The 22,402-nt window shown below is 39.2% G+C and overlaps 1 protein-coding gene across 1 annotated transcript in view; it reads right to left on the bottom strand.

Annotated features, from left to right (window-relative positions):
- LOC136867040 (uncharacterized) overlaps nt 1-22,402 on the bottom strand; it is a 121,912-nt gene that overhangs the window by 41,198 nt on the left and 58,312 nt on the right. The window contains exon 2 of the mRNA XM_067144144.2: nt 6,908-7,146. Within this exon, the coding sequence (XP_067000245.2) occupies nt 6,908-7,132 (225 nt within the window). The 5' untranslated portion in view covers nt 7,133-7,146. The remainder of the gene's footprint in view (nt 1-6,907; nt 7,147-22,402) is intronic.

Raw genomic sequence — 22,402 nt, 5'->3', positions numbered from 1 at the left:
CACGTATTTTTTTGTTTCTGCAAAACCCAATTAAGGGGGGTAAAAAAGGGGTAATATTTTAAAATGACTGTATCTATATCTCAAAACTTTTAAAGGTTATAGGTGTAAAAATAGGTATTTAGAATCTCCATTAAAGATAAAGAAACACGTATATTTTGTTTTCGGAAAATCCTAATAGGAAGGGTGGAAAAGGTTGAAAAAGGGGTCGAATACATTTCATAAGTCTACTTATATTTCAGAACCTGAAGATATTACAGACCTGAAAATTGGTGTTTGGGATCTCCTTTAAAAATAAATAAACACACGTATTTTTTGTTTGTGGAAAATACAATTAATTGGGGGGGGGTTGAAAAGGGGGTGATTTTTTTAAAATGAGTGTATCTATATCTCAAAACTTTTAAAGTTTATAGATGTAAAAATTGGTATTTAGAATCTCCTTTAAAAATAAAGAAACACGTATTCTTTTGTTTTCGGAAAATCCCAATAGGAAGGGTGTAAAAGGGTGAATAATGGGTTGAATGCCTTTCATGAGGATACTTATATTTCAGAACCTGAAGATATTACAGACCTGAAAATTGGTATTTTGGATCTACTTTAAAAGTAAAGAAACAGGTATTTTTTCGTTTTTGGAAAATCCAAATATTGGGGGGTGAAAACGGGGGTGAATTTTTTAAAATGAGTGTGTCTACATCTTCAAACTTTAAAATTTACAGATGTAACAATTGGTGGTTAGAATCTCCTCTAAAAATATAGGAACACGTATTTTTTGTTTCCAGTAAGTCCTAATAGGAGGGGTGTAAAAGGGTGAAAAATGGGTTGAATGCCTTTAATGAGGATACACATATCTCAGAAACGAAAGATATTACAGAACTGATAATTCGCATATGGGATTTCCTTTAAAAATAAAGAAACACGTATTTTTTAGTTTTTGGAAAAGCCAATTAATGGCGGTTAAACAGGAGTGACAAATTGGGGTGAATTTTTTGAAAGACTATATCTACAGAATATCTTGGAATCGTAAAATGTTACAGACGTAAAAAGTGGGTGTAAATCTCCTGTAAATGTAAAGAAATATAGGTTATTTGTTTTTGGAAACTCTACTTAAGGGGAACCCAAAAGGGGTGAAATTTTAAAATGAGAATTTTTACAGTATATCTAAAAAACTTAACATGTTACAGAAGTGAAAAATGGTATTTTTATCTCTATTAAACATAAAGAAACGTGTATTTTTAATTTTCGGAAATACCACTTGGGTGGAGGGGGGGGGGTGAAAGTGACTGAAAATGGTGTTGAATTCTTTTAAAGAGGCTACTGATATCTTAAAAATGAAGATGTTACAGACGTGAAATTTGATATTTGCAATCTGCTTTAAAAGTAAAGAAACACGTATTCTCGGAAAATCCAATGAAGCGGGGGGAGGGGATGAAAGAATTGAAAAATTAATTGACTTTAATTGTATGAGAATATATACATCTAATAAAAACTAAAGTTGTTACAGACGTGAAAATTCGTATTTGGTTCTCCTTTAAAAACAAAGAAAAAGGCGTTTTGGTGGGGAAACCATCTTGGAGGGCGGGAGTGTAAAGGAGTTGAATTCCTTTCATGAGGACACATAAATCAAAAACTGAAGAAGTTAGAGTCGTGATAATTTGTATTTAGAAGATCCTTTGCTATTAAAGAAACAAGTACTTTTTTGCGGGAAAATTCATTTAGGGGGAGGAGAGATTATTGTGAAATGAAATGAAAAAAAGTAAATTATTTTTATGTGGATACTTATATCTCAAAACTGAAGGTAATAGACGTGAACATTGGTGTTTGGAATCTCCCTTAAACATAAAGAAACAAGCATCCTTTTAATTCTTTTTCAGGGGGGGGGGGTGGCTGTAAATAAACTTATCGGCGGTTGGGTGTAGAAGGAGGTGAGACCAATTGATTTTACTGTTATTAATGTACTTATAAGGATCCTCCGTTGCTCAGGCGGCAGCGCGCCGGCCTCTCACAGCTGGGTTCCGTGGTTCAAATCCCGGTCACTCCATGTGGCATTCGTGCTGGACAAAACGGAGGCGGGACAGGTTTTTCTCCGGATACTCCGGTTTTCCCTGTCATCAGCCATTCCAGCAACACATAATAGTAATAATAATAATAATAATAATAATAATAATAATATTCCGGACCGTCGTCAAATTGCGGACCGCGATGGAAACGGCTCCTGGACGGGTAATGACTAAGAATGCAGTCCGGTCGCGGGTTCAGTGCCGCCAGGGCACCCAGTATGACAGCACGCCGGATCTCCTGAAGGATTATATCCGTATTAAAAATATTATAGGAAAAAATGGCAAAGATTTACGGACCCAAATGACATGGAGGAATACCTGAGCCTAACCCGGGAAGTACGAAATCGATTGCTGGAAAGAAAGATTTTAAAATGGGAGGAAACGTGCCGTAAAATAATAGATCGGGAATTTTGGTGGATTCTCGCAGAGAACGAGTCAGATCGCGAATTTCGGCGGATTATGTATCTAAATAAGCATTCAATTATAAATTTCAGTATAATATCGTAGCGAAGCACGGGTATCTTGCTAGTATATATATAAAATAGCTTGTCCTGACTGACTGACTGATTCATCATCGCCGAGCCAAAACTACTGGACATAATGAAATGAAATTTTGGGGATACATTCATATTAAGATGTAGGTGCTCGCTAAGAGAGGATTTTTGGATATTCGTTTGCTAAGGGGGTGAAAAGGGGGGGTGAAGTTTTAAAATGAGTGCACCTATATCTCAAAACTTTAAAAGTTTACAAATGTAAAAATTGGTATTTAGAATCTTCTTTGAAAATAAGGAAACACGTATTTTTTTGTTTTCAGAAAATCCCAATAGGAGTGGTGAAAAAGGGTGAAAATGGGGGAAAATGTGTTCAATGCCTTTAATCAGGATACCGGTAGTTATATCTAAGAAACTGAAGATATTACAGACCTGAATATTGGTACTTTTGATCTCTTTTAAAAATGAAGAAACACGTATTTTTTTGTTTTTGGAAAATCTAATTAATGGGAGGGTGAAAAGGGGGTGAATTTTTAAAATTATTGAATCTATATCTCCAAACTTTTAAAGTTTGCAGATGTAAAAATTGGTATTTAGAATCTTCATTAAAAATAAAGAAACACGTATTTTTTTGTTTTCGGAAAATCGCAATAGGAGGTGTGAAAAGGGGTGAAAAAGGGGTTGAATGCCTTTAATGAGGCTACTTATATCTCAGAAAATGAAGATATTATAGACCTGAAAATTGGTGTTTGGGATCTCCTTTAAAAATAAAGAAACACGTATTTTTTTGTTTCTGCAAAACCCAATTAATGGGGGTAAAAAAGGGGTAATATTTTAAAATGACTGTATCTATATCTCAAAACTTTTAAAGGTTATAGGTGTAAAAATAGGTATTTAGAATCTCCATTAAAGATAAAGAAACACGTATATTTTGTTTTCGGAAAATCCTAATAGGAAGGGTGGAAAAGGTTGAAAAAGGGGTCGAATACATTTCATAAGTCTACTTATATTTCAGAACCTGAAGATATTACAGACCTGAAAATTGGTGTTTGGGATCTCCTTTAAAAATAAATAAACACACGTATTTTTTGTTTGTGGAAAATACAATTAATTGGGGGGGGGGGGTTGAAAAGGGGGTGATTTTTTTAAAATGAGTGTATCTATATCTCAAAACTTTTAAAGTTTATAGATGTAAAAATTGGTATTTAGAATCTCCTTTAAAAATAAAGAAACACGTATTCTTTTGTTTTCGGAAAATCCCAATAGGAAGGGTGTAAAAGGGTGAATAATGGGTTGAATGCCTTTCATGAGGATACTTATATTTCAGAACCTGAAGATATTACAGACCTGAAAATTGGTATTTTGGATCTACTTTAAAAGTAAAGAAACAGGTATTTTTTCGTTTTTGGAAAATCCAAATATTGGGGGGTGAAAACGGGGGTGAATTTTTTAAAATGAGTGTGTCTACATCTTCAAACTTTAAAATTTACAGATGTAACAATTGGTGGTTAGAATCTCCTCTAAAAATATAGGAACACGTATTTTTTGTTTCCAGTAAGTCCTAATAGGAGGGGTGTAAAAGGGTGAAAAATGGGTTGAATGCCTTTAATGAGGATACACATATCTCAGAAACGAAAGATATTACAGAACTGATAATTCGCATATGGGATTTCCTTTAAAAATAAAGAAACACGTATTTTTTAGTTTTTGGAAAAGCCAATTAATGGCGGTTAAACAGGAGTGACAAATTGGGGTGAATTTTTTGAAAGACTATATCTACAGAATATCTTGGAATCGTAAAATGTTACAGACGTAAAAAGTGGGTGTAAATCTCCTGTAAATGTAAAGAAATATAGGTTATTTGTTTTTGGAAACTCTACGTAAGGGGAACCCAAAAGGGGTGAAATTTTAAAATGAGAATTTTTACAGTATATCTAAAAAACTTAACATGTTACAGAAGTGAAAAATGGTATTTTTATCTCTATTAAACATAAAGAAACGTGTATTTTTAATTTTCGGAAATACCACTTGGGTGGAGGGGGGGGGGTGAAAGTGACTGAAAATGGTGTTGAATTCTTTTAAAGAGGCTACTGATATCTTAAAAATGAAGATGTTACAGACGTGAAATTTGATATTTGCAATCTGCTTTAAAAGTAAAGAAACACGTATTCTCGGAAAATCCAATGAAGCGGGGGGAGGGGATGAAAGAATTGAAAAATTAATTGACTTTAATTGTATGAGAATATATACATCTAATAAAAACTAAAGTTGTTACAGACGTGAAAATTCGTATTTGGTTCTCCTTTAAAAACAAAGAAAAAGGCGTTTTGGTGGGGAAACCATCTTGGAGGGCGGGAGTGTAAAGGAGTTGAATTCCTTTCATGAGGACACATAAATCAAAAACTGAAGAAGTTAGAGTCGTGATAATTTGTATTTAGAAGATCCTTTGCTATTAAAGAAACAAGTACTTTTTTGCGGGAAAATTCATTTAGGGGGAGGAGAGATTATTGTGAAATGAAATGAAAAAAAGTAAATTATTTTTATGTGGATACTTATATCTCAAAACTGAAGGTAATAGACGTGAACATTGGTGTTTGGAATCTCCCTTAAACATAAAGAAACAAGCATCCTTTTAATTCTTTTTCAGGGGGGGGGGGGGGCTGTAAATAAACTTATCGGCGGTTGGGTGTAGAAGGAGGTGAGACCAATTGATTTTACTGTTATTATTGTACTTATAAGGATCCTCCGTTGCTCAGGCGGCAGCGCGCCGGCCTCTCACAGCTGGGTTCCGTGGTTCAAATCCCGGTCACTCCATGTGGCATTCGTGCTGGACAAAACGGAGGCGGGACAGGTTTTTCTCCGGATACTCCGGTTTTCCCTGTCATCAGCCATTCCAGCAACACATAATAGTAATAATAATAATAATAATAATAATAATAATAATAATATTCCGGACCGTCGTCAAATTGCGGACCGCGATGGAAACGGCTCCTGGACGGGTAATGACTAAGAATGCAGTCCGGTCGCGGGTTCAGTGCCGCCAAGGCACCCAGTATGACAGCACGCCGGATCTCCTGAAGGATTATATCCGTATTAAAAATATTATAGGAAAAGATGGCAAAGATTTACGGACCCAAATGACATGGAGGAATACCTGAGCCTAACCCGGGAAGTACGAAATCGATTGCTGGAAAGAAAGATTTTAAAATGGGAGGAAACGTGCCGTAAAATAATAGATCGGGAATTTTGGTGGATTCTCGCAGAGAACGAGTCAGATCGCGAATTTCGGCGGATTATATATCTAAATAAGCATTCAATTATAAATTTCAGTATAATACCGTAGCGAAGCACGGGTATCTTGCTAGTGTATAAATATAATAATCTCTTTCAAATGAAAAGATTCACAGAAATCAGGCATTGAACTTGACAGACACAAATGTGATGTCCTTTGCCTGCCACATCCGTAACCATGTTTAATTTTTTACTGTTGCTGCCTGCTGTCATTTCTTGATGGATACAGTACTTTTGCATCCATCTCTTGGCACAGGCCAGAGTAAAGTGTAACTTTCACCGAAGTCCCAGTCACCATCCCATGGCTGTGACAATATGGAAGTTGCTGGGGTATGGGTAGTGCTGAGTAATGACATTCAGAGCATGACTAGTGCATCTGAGTGTTATGAACTGTGCTGCTCATAGGGTCAGTCGTGCTGCAATGGTACTTTCTGACCCAGTGAGGAAAGCAATGGTAAACTACCTCACTCCTCATCTTGCCTAGTACGCCTCATTTTGGTGCCACCATTGGTTTTTGGGGTTTCCTTATAACCGCATAACCTTTGATGGTGCTATTTGAGGATCCAACCAGCCTCTGGGCTAATGACCTAACAGACAGACATAAAATGATGGTAGAAGACAATTTAATCAGTTAGGTTACTGAGCAAGTATAGATGCATTGTTTCCAGGTGAGTGAAAATTAATAGGTATCATTTCTTAATACTTATCACAAATTTTGCTCTCGTGAATGTCACATCCACAAACATGGATTTTCCCAGTTACTAACTTGCCCTTGGGAGTATAAAGCGCGAGTTCTAGAAGCGATCTTACTGTACTAGTTGGGGTGTGATAGTAGTTATGACAAGAACAAAAGATAAAACAATTTTGTGTTATTAGATCCTGCCACAACGCCCCTGTCGAACTCCACTGTCATGGTGAAGGGGAATCTAGGAAGGTAGCCTATGATACGATCCCGGATATCGGAACCACAGAAACAGGGAGACCTAGTGAACATGCTTAGAATCGGCATTTAGTTATTTCAGAGTAAGGGCAGTAGAAGCAGAGGAGAGGGTTATGGTGGGACATACGTACCTTGACGATATAATTGTCTGCCACAAGCCCCGGCAGCTTAGCTGGCAGATGTCTCGCACCGATGACAGTCACCTGCAGGCGACGGCTCTTACACTGGAAGGAGACGCGGAACCCCACTGTGGGCACAGGCTCCAGGCTGTCATCTCGGGACCTCTGAGATACAATGGAGGGCCGGCTCTTGAGCCCCAGCAGGCCACGGAGGCTGGCTATGGTTCCAGACGCCATGATATCACGAACACCTGGACAGATAATATTGTAGGAGGAGCGGTTGTCAGAGAACAGAGTGATTATAGACAAACAGATGTTTACGGAGATAAGGCTACGGGGACATGCGATGTCGGGGAAACAGGCAGACAGCGGGCGGGTATAGGAGGTGGGGGGGGGGGGCTGAAAAGTGCACGTTTTTACGTTAGGCTTTGGTTATAAAAAGAAATTACGTACGTGATTGGAAAAAATCTTCCTGGTCAACCCAGCACTAATTTCAGGAAAATGATTCTTAAGCAAGGAATCTATGAAAACGCCGCAAATGACTTAGTAGAGTGGAAGGTAAAGGCTTCATCAACTATTCGCAACCCGGCCACCTTTGCCCTCAGAAATTAACCTGGTATAGGCCAAGTGAACCTCACGGCCATTTGTCTCGCAGGAAGTTGGAATCTCGTTTTCAAATTTACCGGCTTCTTGACGGGAATCCGAATTCACGTCCTTCTGGATGAACCAAACATGCCTTTACAACTTCGCACAGTAAACCTAAGCCTTTATAAGAATATCATTTAATTTACGGCTCGTTCAGGGGCAATAAATAAGGAAACTGAATTTACTCACAGGCCTAAAGTCAAACTAATATTCTGGCTTAGCCGAAGTACAGATATAAAAGTTTCCTTCCACCGAGCGAGTTGACTACGCGGTTTGATGGTACGTAACTTAGCTTGAACTCGGGAGGTTCGAGCCCCAGTGCCGGCAGCCCTGGAGATGGTTTTTTGTAGTTTCCCATTTTACATCAGGCAAAAATTGAGGGGCTGAACCTTAATTATAGCCACAGTTACTTCCTTCCGAGTCTTAACCCCTTCCTACCCTATCGTCGCCATAACATCTGAATCAGTGCTACGTTAACCGTAAAAAGGTCCATGGCTAAATGGTTAGCGTGTTGGCCTTTGGTCACAGGAGTCCCGGCTTCGATTCCCGGTAGGGTCGGGAATTTTAACCATAATTGGTTAATTTACCTGGCACGGGGGCTGGGTGTATGTGTCGTCATCATCATCATTATATCCTCATCATGACGCGTAGGTCGCCTACGGGTGTCAAATCAAAAGACCTGCACCTGGCGAGCCGAACTTCTCCTCGGACACTCCCGTCACTAAAAGCCATAAGCCAATTAATTTCAGTAAAAAAATAATCTTTCTTTCGTGAAAATACAATAAGTGCACACCACGGACGTTGTTTTACAGACTTCGGTAAATATAATGTGAAGTATATCATGCAGATAGCTCTATGGAAGAGAAACAGATGAAGCTTCACAACGCAAGAGTGTATTCAGCTAATTCTACGATCCTCCCCTAGCATCGTTCCGTAGTAGCGCACTTCTCAAGTTACCAGTCTATTTCATTAATTTATACTGTACATATTCCGCTATGAATTATTATGTAATTCAAGATATTCTTTGGAGCTTGTAAGCTTGAGAAAGTTCTTAACCAGACATGTTTACAAATGAGATGTGAACACAGAAAATATCGTTCCATATACCAAAGGATAGCAGGACTTGTGGAAGAGAACGGTGCTTCAAAAATACCATGTATATGTAAATGTATATCTGGGAAGAAGGAAAGCAATACCACAATAACTTTGATTTCAGGAAAGCGAAAAATAAATTTCACAGCTGGATTTTTGAAGTACGAGATATGTGGAGAACTTAACCTAATACTTCAGTGATGAATTGCTGGTATAGGATTTGTCCTGTTATTACTGAAAAACATTTCACATTATTTAGCACTTTTTATTATTGTGTGTTGACAGGGATTATTTTCGATAGAAACTCAGTAAATCAATCAATAATAGAAAATTCATTGTGATTGAACACAGGACTACAGAAAAGGTAATACAAGTAAACAGCGTTGTTTTAAAGTACAAATGTCAACATGAAAAGTACAAATTCAATACACACCGAGCAAATGCTGGGGCTGTACCTTAATGAAGGCCACGGCCGCTTCCTTCCCGCTCCTAGCTCTTTCCTATCCCATCGCGGTCGCCATTGGACCTATTTGTGTCGGTGCGACATATAGCCAATTATAAAAAGAAAATTAAGTAAACAAATAAGCGAAACTTAAACAACAGGAAACAAGAATAAGAAGAAGCAGAAGCAGAATAAGAATAAGAAGAGAAAACCTGGACACTACGACAGATTCATGTTTATAGGGCGATCTGAGGAAACAAGGAACTTAGAGGAACGAGGTACTATATCGAAGAGAATGGGAATTCATGAACGAAATCAAGGCTAGAATGTGCTAAAAGAATCAGAATAATAGTGCGGAGAAGCCTCTAGTGCGACATGTAACGCCAAGGAATTAATAGCTGAGTCCACTAATCCACGATCCCCTGTTTACACATGTAACATCACTTACGAAGCCTAATAGCAGAGTTTTATTCAGGGAGTTCACTCCAACTGTGTGGCTCGATTTCTGAGTGGCCAGCGTCTATACATAGCTCGTCGAGTCCCGAAGTTCGATTCCCGGCCGGATCAGGGGATTTTTAATTGTACATTTTTAATATCCCTGGCCTGAGGACTGGGTGTTGTGTCGTCCTTAACGTTCCTTTAGGTTCCTCACATATGATGCAATTAGGGGGAAAAGATCTTCATAGGTCGACTCCCCGAACAAATAGCATTTTTTTTTGTAAAAAAGATTGTTGTAGTTCTAAATACATTAATCGTCCTTTCTTTCAATTTTTGGTAATTGTTTAACTTCGCACTAACTCAGCTCAGCATTTGCCTGGCGTGAAAATGGGAAACGATAGAAAAATATATAGTACTAGCAAAACCCGCAGACGTTGTCCTGGCTATGTACATTTATTTACCTTAGCATATATCAAAATGGATGATCTGTATGTAATCTAGAATCTATAATTCATTGATAGAAATTCATGATGAACTATGTACATTTTAAAATTAATAATTCACGCGAATGAACATTTTTTTTTTACTATTCCATTCGCCATGCAGTATAATTGAACCAACTTGATATCATTTAAACTAATGCTAACATTTAGCGTAATGCGAGTGGATAAACAATATTTTTGGTTTTCTTATTTGGTGTATAGATGTAAAGAGCTTTTGGAGTTCCTACTCTGGAACTAGCAACATATAGTTGACCATGCGAAAAACACGGATTTTCCAAATTTAATCCGGCAACACGCAGTGACTGCCCTTGAGCTTTGTTTATTGTCATCGCGAATGCAAAACGCACAGGAAACTGTAGTCGTTTGAATGCGAAGGGCAAATCAGTTGGAATCATTGGGATGCGCGGAATCAGCACATCTTCTCCTTTATATTTGCCGTTAATTATTGTTTCTTCATTCACATTCGGCATAAGTTTCTTCACGGAAAGTCTGGTTCCGTTGCACAACTTTGGCGTGTTAATATTTCGAAGGAGGAGTATAGGTGAGCCAAGTTTCAACGTCAATGTGTGCGGTGGAATTCCAGCAGGCTACAATGAATTGAGAAATTCTACTGGGTAATTAACAGCTTGATCCTCTTCTGTAACTGTGTCAATAGATTTATATTTCGTAACCGCACCAGGAATTTTCAATTGAATCTTATTATTGATTCGATTGACGTCATCATTCTTTGGAGCTAAGATAGCTCGCTCGCATAGCCATCCTGATTCCTGTAGTTGTTCGCGATGTTTGGAAAAACGTTATTTTCAAGATCTTCAATTGATGACTGAAGTTGACAGAAGTTCAGTGGGAACGATATCTCCTGTGTTTCAGGAAGAACCGGAAGTTTACCGTCGCCCATATCCAAAAGTTGCTTGGCGAAGGTTTGTGCGGAAATATCACCAAGTAAATGTACAGGCATATTGGTTGACAGTGTAATTTTTTCACATGTCTCTAGAGAGCCGAATTTTTCAGGCATGCATTCAGCTCGTCTGCTGGTGTCGATCTCGTAATGACAGGCAAAGTTTGCCGAAAATCACCGGCGAGCAATATCAGGGCTCCGCCCATTTGACGTTGATTATTTCGAAAATCTCGCAGAGTACGATCAAGTGCCTCAAGTCCTTTCCTATGGTCCATGGTACATTCATCCCAAATAATGATTTGTCATGTTTTCAATATAGTTGCCATTCCAGACGTTTTACTAATGTTGCAAATGGGATATGCAGCTAGATTTAAATTCAATGGCAGCTTGAGAGCCGAATGCGCCGTGCGTCCTACATCAAGTAGCGTCGCTGCAATCCCCGATGATGCCACAGCCAAAGCAATCTCATACTTCATTCGAATTTCAGTGAGTATCAAATTGAGTAGAAATGTTTTCCCGGTGCCTCCTGGTGCATCAAGAAATATAAGTCCACAATTTCCACCTCTTACATGCTCCATAACTGTGTCGTACGCGAGTCGTTGATCGTTTGTAAAGAGCATCTTCTGTGCCTGAACAAAAACTTGCAGCGCATCGACGTCATATTGTTTTTCTCGCAGTACGTCTATATCGACAACATCGTTTCTGTGACGTTGCGGTGAAAAGAGCCCAAGCTGATTGAGCATTGTGTTATTAATCGACATGAACATATCCTCCAGTAATATCAGTGCTTCATTGAAAATGTCTTCCGAATACTGTAGATCCAGGCCGGAGTTTTCTCTGCGTGCTCGGAAAAGTATGTCTTCGCTCATATTCTCTTTGTGTTTTTCCCATAGATCTTTCGGATCAGAAGGCGCACATGTTGTTAAAATAATGGCGAAAAGAGTTCGTATTTGGTGGGCATGACGTGATTCAGATGCTTCAGTCAATGCGTTGTCCCAGTGTTGATCATGTTCAAGCAAACCAAGTTTGAAACATGCTTCTCTGTATGTCTGACACACTTGACCATTGATGGTTTTGATTGTTTCGAACGATGTTGGTCCTTTGACCACGTAAAGCAGCATTCGCAAATAGTAGCATTCACCATTATTCGGATGAACAGTGCATACTCATCCCAATGTGCCAGTAGAAAACATGCCAGCTATCGAAGAATGTCTGGCGCCGCGTTTTCTTCTGCAAAATTTCTTCGCAGATTGATTCCAAGTGTAATAGTGTGGGACTTCGTGATACAGCAATGTTTTTGCGAATTCGTCAGTTGCACACAATTGAAATAAAAGCGGTCAACGTTGTATGTGGTGGATCTGCAGCTCTCTGGGATGCATTTTCTTCCGTGAAGTAAACTCGTTGACCGTTTTGTAAGTGAACACTGAGATGCATGACAGCAGGAAAGCGTTCATGAACGTGGAAACCAAGAATTCGCCATACAGCTTCGTTACTGCTAATATAACGTCCCATTTGAAATTGTTCGACTTCATTGATGGGTGTACTGGGTTTCGCAAGTCCGAAAACTGCCATATCGCTGCCTTTATTCACATATTTACATATGTATTTGATCGATTTAACTGAATTGAAGGCCTCCACGTTGATATGTGCATTAAATGATTTCGAAAAGATAGGAGAGTAGGGCACAATCCATTGGTTATCAATTTCGAAATCAACGTTATTGATTTTGATAGTTGTTGTGTGTCCTCCTTCATCTGGTTTTCGTCGTCTGTACAGCGGATAACCATCGCCACCACTTTGTGTTTCTTGGAACATCTGACGTGGATACTTTTTGGTGCATTTTCCATCTTTCATGCATGGTGAATGTGGGTTGTATAGTCCACATGGTCCGTGAATCATATGTTTCTTGACAATTTTGAATAATTATGGATCTTTTGGATCGGGCAACTCAGCAGTAATTATATCGTCAATATGAGTTGGAAATTTTTTTTCAACCAACCTGATTAAGATATGTGCATGTGGTAGACCTCTTTTCTGCCATTCAATCGAATACATCCAGCAGCGAGTTTCTCCGTATACATGATTCTTGGTGATGAGATCCATAAAAATTATTAGTTTTTGTTTGAAAACCCTCGCTGTGAGGTCATGTCGATGGGATGGTTGCTGACCAGGCAGAAGTCAATCTTTGATTTCTGTCCAAGATGGATTGCATGTAAAAGTGATGAAAAGTTCTGGACGTCCGTATTTGCGAACATATGTCAGAGCATCCTGAGCATATTCTTGCATGTGTCTTGGACTTCCAGTATACGAAGCCGGAAGTATAACCATTTGTCCAATGTTAGTAACTGTTCCATCATTCGAAATTGCATCTCGCAGATGAATATACTCTTCGACTCGAAGCTTCGATTGATTGTAACGAATGTAACTGAGTCGTTCGCTTTCGACTTCAGCGTACATATCTACGATGAATTGTTGGAAAAGTTGACGACACTTCAGGATGTGGTTAGATGGTTGGTCTCGATTCATGATACGATATGCATAAAAATCCGAACAACTGACTCTTTTCGTTGTCGCAGCACCTGTAAGAGGATGAGTTTGGTACAATTCGAGATGATACCCGTCTTCTCCTCGCGGAAATAGTATTGGATACTGAAGTGCATCATACGATCGGTGTGTTTCAGCAACACGTTGTTTGGTTTGATGTCGTCTGCTGATAACAATATCTCGCCGGGTAATCTCTGTTCCAACAATTACAGCTGCTACTTCAGAGGCTGTTGGAGCATTAAAGCGTCTTTCATGCTCATTCAATGGCGTTTTGTCTGCCCTGATAATGACTTTGAAGTCATCCGCTCTTACGTTCTCCAATGCGGATTTGAAACCTCGGACCAAACAGTTGTGCTCGTGGAATAATTCTCGTAATTCAGAAATAATTTTCCGATCTGTTGTTACACTAAATACGCATCGTCTATCAATCTCTTACTCCACATTGTCCATGAAATAAATTTGTAAAAACTGTGGATCTTCTTCAGATACCGGAAGAATTGAACCAATCTGATGATACACTTGTCCTTAGACTTTGAATGTGGGCATGAAATTCCCATATTTTACAATATTTGTCGCTCCAAAAGATGTAATTTGAAAGCATGAGTTGTATTTCCGAATATGCTATAGAAAATGTTTGGACTCCCGAGTAGGTCGAGCCACATAAGTTAAAAGTGGTTCTGGTGGCTCAGCCAGTGGTGGCAAATGGACTTTGTTATTGGAGCAACACATGCCAGGCGTTTCTTTTTCGAACTTCAAAGCGTGACAATGAAAGCACAAATTAGTCATTGGACCAATGAGAACATCGTGATGCATTCGGTAATGGTAGTCTTTGTCGTAATTGAACGCCGCTTTCTTGAGATCGATTCTCGTTCTTGATCGACTCTGCTGTGAGCGTTCAACTTCCCGTCGTGTCTCTCGCTCTTCGGGTGTTGCAGCAGTTCTTGAAATAGAAGCTCGCACTCGCATGCTTTCAACTCGTGCGCCTCGTTCTTCAGACGTTTCGGTAGTTCTTGAAGTAGAGACTCTGATCCGTTCAGTTTCCCGGCGTGCGTCTCGCTGTTCAGATGTTTTAGCAGTTTTACTGGATGACAGTTGCCGCGCATTTCTGGTTGATTTCCCGATGTTTGATTTTTTGGTGGCATTTCAAAAAATTCCAGTGCTCAATGTTTGGTGACAGATGAGGCGTTCAAAGATAGTTTAGTTGTGAATGACACAAATTTCATTCGCCTGTAAACAAAGGAAGAAACGGATGTCATTCGCCTGTAAACAAAAGAAGAATAGTTATTCATACCGACGTCCAGCACTCGACAGAATGGAAATGGTATTCCGTTTCAAACTCACTCACCAATTACAAATCATAGTCAGAAACGTATTTGTTATTACTGAGGACTGAGGCGTCGATATGATTTTTGTGTTCTATTGAACGGTATAGAAGTTGATGATATGCTGCATCGCCATCTAGAAGCGAGTTACAACAAAGTGGATAGCACAAAACTTTCTCCATGACAGAACTTATATGCCATCTCCTTCACATTCTTACTACAACCTCTAAATACTCTCATAACCATGTGCAGAGATCTGTACACTTTATTTACAAAACCATTCATGTGCTTACCGCAGTGAAGATATTCCCTTATATTGACACCTAAGTACTTACAGTGGTCCCCATAAGGAACTCTAACCCCATCAATGTAGTAATTAAAACTGAGAAGACTTTTATTATTTATGAAGCTCACTACCTGACATTTAACCCCGTTTATCATCATACAATTTCCTACTGTCCACCTCAGAATATTGTTGAGGACATTTTGGCGTTGCTCACAATCGTGTAACTTATTTATACTCTATGCAGAATAGCATCATCCTTAAAAATCCTTACCTCTGATTCCAATTCTTTACTCATATTATTTATATATGTAATAAAACATAAAGTTTCCCCTCTTAATGGTTACAGGATCAGACAATGTTTCATCTACTCCAATTCTCTGACTTCTATTACTTAGAAATAACACCATCCATTCAGTCACTCTTTTGTCTAGTCCAATTACACTCATTTTTGCCAGTACACCTGTGAGTCTTCCGATATGGTACTATATCCCAACCCATTGTCTTAAGTATATCCCGAAATACATTATCAATTCCAGAGGATTTTCTAGTTTTATAGTTTTCAATTTTTGTCCCTTATTGTAAAAGTAAAAGTAAAAGTCTTTGTTATCGTAGGTAAAATTTAATACTTGGGTTCTCTGTTCTCTGAGGACATTTTACTTATACCTATTAAATTACTTAATTCTACTCCTTTCTTTACAATGCTTCTTCAGTTCAGTACTAACATTTTAATGTCACCCCTACTTGACGTCCAGATCCCCGTACCTTTATCACCGCTCCCTAGTCCAACCTGTTTCCCTGAATGTACCTCCCTATAACCCTTTTAAACGAACTTCCTAACTTGGATGTACCACTGCGGTTCAATTGAAGGCCATCTTAGTGCAGATCCCTATCCTCTACCCACCTATTAGGGCCCGGTTGTGTAAAGATATCTGACCGTAGATCAATTTAGAACGTAGTTCTGAAAATGAACTGAGAATACGACTTCGTCGCGTTGTACAAAACAGAACTCGCTATACACATGTGTAGTTCAAATGTAATCGGATTTCAGAAAAGTGGACGTTGCAACATTGCAAAAGAAATTAAAAACGAAATAACTTTGCCCGTTGGATAATACTTCAATGGTGGGACTGACCTGGCTAGGTGTAGAAAACAGTGTAGTTCCATTTAAAAACTAAGTTAATAGCATTATCTCAGAGGATATTGACGCCATTCTAACTTGAATGGTCCATATGTTATTTGAGATGGAGAACTTAGCTGAATAACCTTCTATATCCCAGTAATCAGACATGTGTATTACATGAACGTAAGCTATTCACAGAGGTTATGTTGTAGAATTATGTTTCATTGCGTTATAAGAAGCGTAATACAGCTTATGTAAATGTATTAGGTTAGTCTTTTGTGTATTTTCTTATGATTTATCGTAACAACACAGGTAATATTACGTTCACAATGATCTGTTCTTGCATCTTGAATAGAAAACCACTCATTGATGAATTTCGTTTCTAAGATCAAACTACTTGCAGACAGAAGAAGCAATAGTTATGGTACAGTTATAAACTGCAGTTACACTTATCAAACACTTGATTCTACTTACGGTGCTAATACTACATTCAATTGCTCACACACACCGACCCGTACATAACAATACGTTCTTCGAGGAGTGCAAGATGTGCACTCGTCATGGCCTTCTAGGAACATAGGCCCTACCGAGGTGATTACTCTTAGAATGGAGTTTCATAACTGATTTGGGAGCCATTTTTGCGGACGTCCAGATTCCCGTACCTTTATCACCGCTCCCTAGTCCAACCTGTTTCCCTGAATGTACCTCCCTATAACCCTTTTAAACGAACTTCCTAACTTAGATGTGCCACTGCGGTTCAATTGAAGGCCATCTTAGTGTAGATCCCTATCCTGTACCCACTTATTAGGGCCCGCTTGCATGAAGATATCTGATCGTAAATCAATTTAGAACGTAGTTCTGAAAATGTACTGAGAATACGACTTCGTCGCGTTGTACAAAACAGAAATGTACACAGCATTTCTTACCGGACTATCATGATATAGCGTAATCTGCTGTCGCCTAGCGACAATCTGTCCATCAAGTCGATCCAATCTTGGTGCGGCTTTGCAATTTAATAGAATTACATAAAATTACTCATAATAATAAAACTACTTTACCGATTTCGTCCAAACCACTTTATAATCCCTTTCAGATGTAATAAAAACACATTGTGAAAAGTTCAGCGAAATCGGTCCAGTAGTTTTTGAGTCTATTAACGTCCAATATACCAACATCCAATTTTATATATAACAATAGATATGTACATTTCTCCGCTACACGAAAATCATAGAATCGTGGGCATATTTATGGGCTTAGAAGACGAGAGGGCGAATACAGATTATTTGGTTGTTCCTCTTTTAGTAGCCTCCTTTCACTCCACGCACAGGGGATAAAATAAGTTTCGATAAATGGAAAGAAATATCTAGCAACATGATCTACAATATGTCAGCTGATCCAGAAACACAAAATTCCTGTGCCATGTGACAATATAGCCCCAACTAGTAAGATCTACGTCCTACGAAATGGTCGCTAATTTTGCACACAAATTTGTAACCATAAATATTCGCAAGATAAGTATTGAGACAACTTCTTCTGCCTTCTGTGACACCGTGTGTAAGAGACTTTGCTGTGACCTACATGAAACACCGATAAAAGACAGAGGAAACTCGTTTAAAACGGGGGGAAACATTTGTACCTGCCATATACAGAAGGAAGAGTTCTGGCATACGGTAAGAACGTGAAGAAGAAGATGATGAACACTTAGTATAGATAGATCATGAACAACTGGTTGCCTGCTTACCACGGTGTCTCCGCTAAATAATGATAGACCCCCAGCACAAAAACACGTCCATGCTAAAACATCTTCAGGGTTCGCGACGATGGAGTTCAAACTCACCATCTATGGAATGGGAGCTTGCAGCTACTTGATGCGTACCACGCAGACTACTTGCCTGGTATCATCTTCGTCATAATTAAACTTTTCTTTTCGAGCGGCTGTGTAGAATGGTTGATTATGCACCATTTTTCAAATTTCGTGGCGGAGTCGGGAATCGAACCCGGGCCTTCGGGGGTGGCAGCTAATCACACTAACCACCACACCAGAGAAGTGGACATTTATTATTATTATTATTATTATTATTATTATTATTATTATTATTATTATTATTATTATTATTATTGAAGGACTTGACAGCATAATATTAGCACATTAGCTGCTTATTTTCCACCTTGACAGCCACAGTCACTGCAGGTTGGAATTTAGAGCCGAAATACTCCAGCACCGCCAAGAAAATCCCTCGACCTGCAATCTTCGCCCAGAACGAAATAACCGATAGTGTTAGTAATAACTGGGAGAAGCAGGCTAGTGTATTTCTCTTGTCCTTCACGATAAATGTAGTGCAGTGTGATAGCCTTATCCTCGGCAACTCAAGTTAACACATTCTTCCAAGTCATAAGTCTCAAGAGCCTGCAGTATTGAGGTTGCTCTAGATAAGATAATTGTCTCGTAATAGAGCTCAAGGCTGTGTGGGAGGGCTCGCTTCCAATACAATCCCGTGGGAGAAATGCTGAACCTTGTGTGAAAAAGTAACAGGACAGTAATTATCATCGATTCCATGGGCGTACTCCTGAAGACCGATCGCAACCTATGAGACAAGGAACGACCTTGATGTTTCAAATAGCCTTCACTAAATGCATACGCTTTAATTAAGTTATTATTATTAGGAAGCTCAATGTCGTGAAAGCCATCCGTATGAGAAATTCAAGTACTTCGGAAAATTAATCCAACTTGGAGTCTGAGAAGAGGTGATGTCGGTGGGGAAGTAACCTAAAAGGAATGAATGTCACGTTGGCAACACCAAACTAGAATGGGTGGATCATTTCAAGTATTTAGTATGGCTGCATACTAAGTGTCACTGAATCATGCTACAGCCAAGTGAATGCAGTGAACTCGCAGTTGCGATCAACAGTGTTCTACCGAGTGAGTTGGCCGTGTGGTTAGGGGGCGCGCAGTAGTGAATTTGCATCCGGGAGATAGCGGGTACGAATCCCACTGCCGCCAGCTTTGAAGATGTTTTTCCGTGGTTTCCGATTTTCACACCAGACAAATGTTGGGGCTGTAGACCACCTTAATTAAGGCCATGGCCTATGGGTGTCAGTGCGACGTGAAGCCAAATGTAAACAAATGTAGGTAGTTTATAAATTCATTACTCAAAATTATTTTCGGCAGACTGAAGAACATAACAGGTATACAGCATATACCCGTATATAATGAGCAAACGTCAATATGCGCATATGGTCAAAATTATGTGGATTATCATTAGCATCAGTAGTAGACCACATACAAATGTATTTATAGAAAGCCAAAAATTCACTTGGGATGTACTGCAGAACGTTTTTTTATATCTTAAATGTTCTTATGGTATTTTGAACCTTTCCAGAATATGCTTCCTTTACTAAAATTGGGACCATTTTCAGAAAATATTTTTTACGCAATACAAATGTAAACTTCACCTCGTCGGTTGAAGCCAGTTTCGGTGGTAGACGACAACGCAATCGGAATATCTACAACTGGGTAGCTGAGATGAAATAACAACAAATCAAATGAAACCTTGTACTGTATTAACCCAGATTTCAGTTTATTCGGGAATATGTTATTATCATGTGTTATCGAATATTATTAGAGACCTGCAAACTTTTCTACCTTCCGCTTCGTAAAATTCTGTTTTTCTTGTATTGACTTTTACATCGCATCGACCTAGACGGGTCTTGAGGCGACGATTGGTTAAGACAGGGCTAGAACTGTCTGGTGTAAATATGAAAATTGTAAATAGGAAACCACGGAAAACCATCCTCAGGACTGATGACATCAGGGTCCGAACTCACGATCTCTTGGATGCAAAATAACAGCTACACGCCTCGACCTGCTAATTGAGACTGTCTGACGACTGTAGTGGCTATGGTCTATGGTCGTCAGTGTAACGGTAACTATTTGAACCTATATTTGTAGAGGTGTCTCAGGATTTGAATAAGTGGTTATCATATCATCACATGACATTCTCGGAAAGGGTTTCGACGGATTCCAGAAAAAAAATTGCACTCAATAATGCTACTACAGTTAATAAATCTGTGACTTCGTGTTAATACTCTGCACTCTCTATCAAATATGAACCATTCCTTCTGTCATGTTTAAGTCTCCGACAAGGCTAGGAATCTACTGTAGCTCAGACCTGTAAAGACAGCACTATGGAGGTGAAAACAGCTACTCCCAAAGTGAGATTCAATCCCGCATTTCCGAACGTACGAGTCTTATCTTAGTGCATGCTCCACTTTGAGGTGGATTAATATTTCTGTCATTTATTTAGGTTGTATGTTCAAATAATAATAATAATAATAATAATAATAATAATAATAATAATAATAATAATAATAATAATCTTACTATATATAAAAACGGATGTATGTATGTGTGTAAATGATACATCTCCTCCTATACCACTGGAGTAATTTCAACCAAACTTGGTACACTTATGACTTACTATCAGGGAACGAGCTGAATAGTGACACTCCCGATTTAAAAAAAAAGTCAAAGTTCAGCTCCCTTTTGGATAAGGGGCGAGGGGGGATGATACATAAAATTAAACGAAAATAGTGTCGAATACATAGTTTTAGGGGACGCCGAGGTGAATTGTACACTCCGGATTTTTAGTATCAGGAGGCAAACCACGTGGGGGTAAGACAGCCCAGGAACCCTTTGGAGCGGGGGGGGGGGCGAGGGGTGAGACATTAAAATCATCGAAAGTAGTGTCGAATCCATACTTTTCGGGCTCGCCGAAATTAATAGTGACACTCCGGAATTTTTTAATGTCCAAGTTCAGCCCCCTTCGGGGTGGGAGCGATGGGAGTAATATATAAAAATAATAGAAAATAATGTCAAATCCATAGTTTTCGGGGTCGCTGAGATGAATAGTGACACTATAGAATTTTAGTATCAGAAGACAAAGCACGTGGGGGGTAATACACCCCAGGAACCCTTAGGGTCAGCGGGGCGAGGGGCTGAGATATAAAAATAATCGAAAATAGTGTCGAATCCATACATTTTGGGGTCGCTGAGATGAATAGTGACACTCCGGAATTGTTTAAAGTCCAAGTTCAGCTCCCTTCTTGGTGGGGGGCGATGGGAGAATGATATATAGAAATAACAGGAAAATAGTATCGAATACATAGTTTTTGGGGTCGCTGAGATGAATAGTGCACTCCGGATTTTTATTATGAGGAGGCAAACCACGTGGGGGTAATACACCCCAGGAACCCTTAGGGGCGGGGGGGGGCGAGGGGTTGAGATATAAAAATCATCGAAAGTAGTGTCGAATCCATACTTTTCGGGGTCGCTGAGATGAATAGTGACACTCCAGAATATTTTAAAGTCCAAGTTCAGCCCCCTTCTTGGTGGGGGGCGATGGAAGAGTGATATATAGAAATAATAGAAAATAGTATCGAATGCATAGTTTTTGGGGTCGCTGAGATGAATAGTGACACTCCGGATTTTTAGTATCAGGAGGCAAACCACGTGAGGCTAATACACCCCCAGGCACCCTTAGGGGCGGGGAAGGGGGCGAGGGGTTGAGATATAAAATTCATCTAAAGTAGTGTCGAATCCATACTTTTCGGGGTCACTGAGACGAATAGCGACACTCCGGAAATTTTTAAAGTCCGACTTCAGCCACTTCGTGGTGGGGGCGAGGGGGATTGAGACATAAAAATAATCGAAAATAGTGCCGAATCCGTAGATATCGGTGTCGCTGAGATGAATACTGACACTCCCAATTTTTTAGGAATCAAATTTAGCCCTCTTTAGGATGGGAGAGGCGGGAGTGAGATATAAAAATAATCGAATATACTGCGGAATCCATGGTTTTCTGGGTCGCTGAGATGAATAGTGTCATTCCGGATTTTTAAAGACCAACTTCACCCCCCTTCGGCATAGGGGGTGTCAAAAATGACCGAAAGAGTGGACGTGTGTATGTTTCAGTATGACTTTCAAGTATGACTTACCACCTGGAAAACATACTTTGGGAACATACTAGGGAAGCGGGTGAAATATGTTCCATATTAATGAATGAAAGTCAGTTTGGAGAGATCTCTTTATACTGTACTATATATACAATTAAGGCATAAAATTGAAAACAGACGTGAATTAATGAGACCATTCTAGGAATCTTAGGAGCTTAAAACTTGGTACCAGACAAGCTGATGACTTCAGGATCCCTAGAAAAAT

The sequence above is a fragment of the Anabrus simplex genome, chromosome 1, assembly GCF_040414725.1.
Source record: "Anabrus simplex isolate iqAnaSimp1 chromosome 1, ASM4041472v1, whole genome shotgun sequence".
Classification (NCBI taxonomy): domain Eukaryota; kingdom Metazoa; phylum Arthropoda; class Insecta; order Orthoptera; family Tettigoniidae; genus Anabrus; species Anabrus simplex.
The sequence above is the reverse complement of the archived record's forward strand: the minus strand, read 5'-3'. Positions and strand labels throughout refer to the sequence as shown.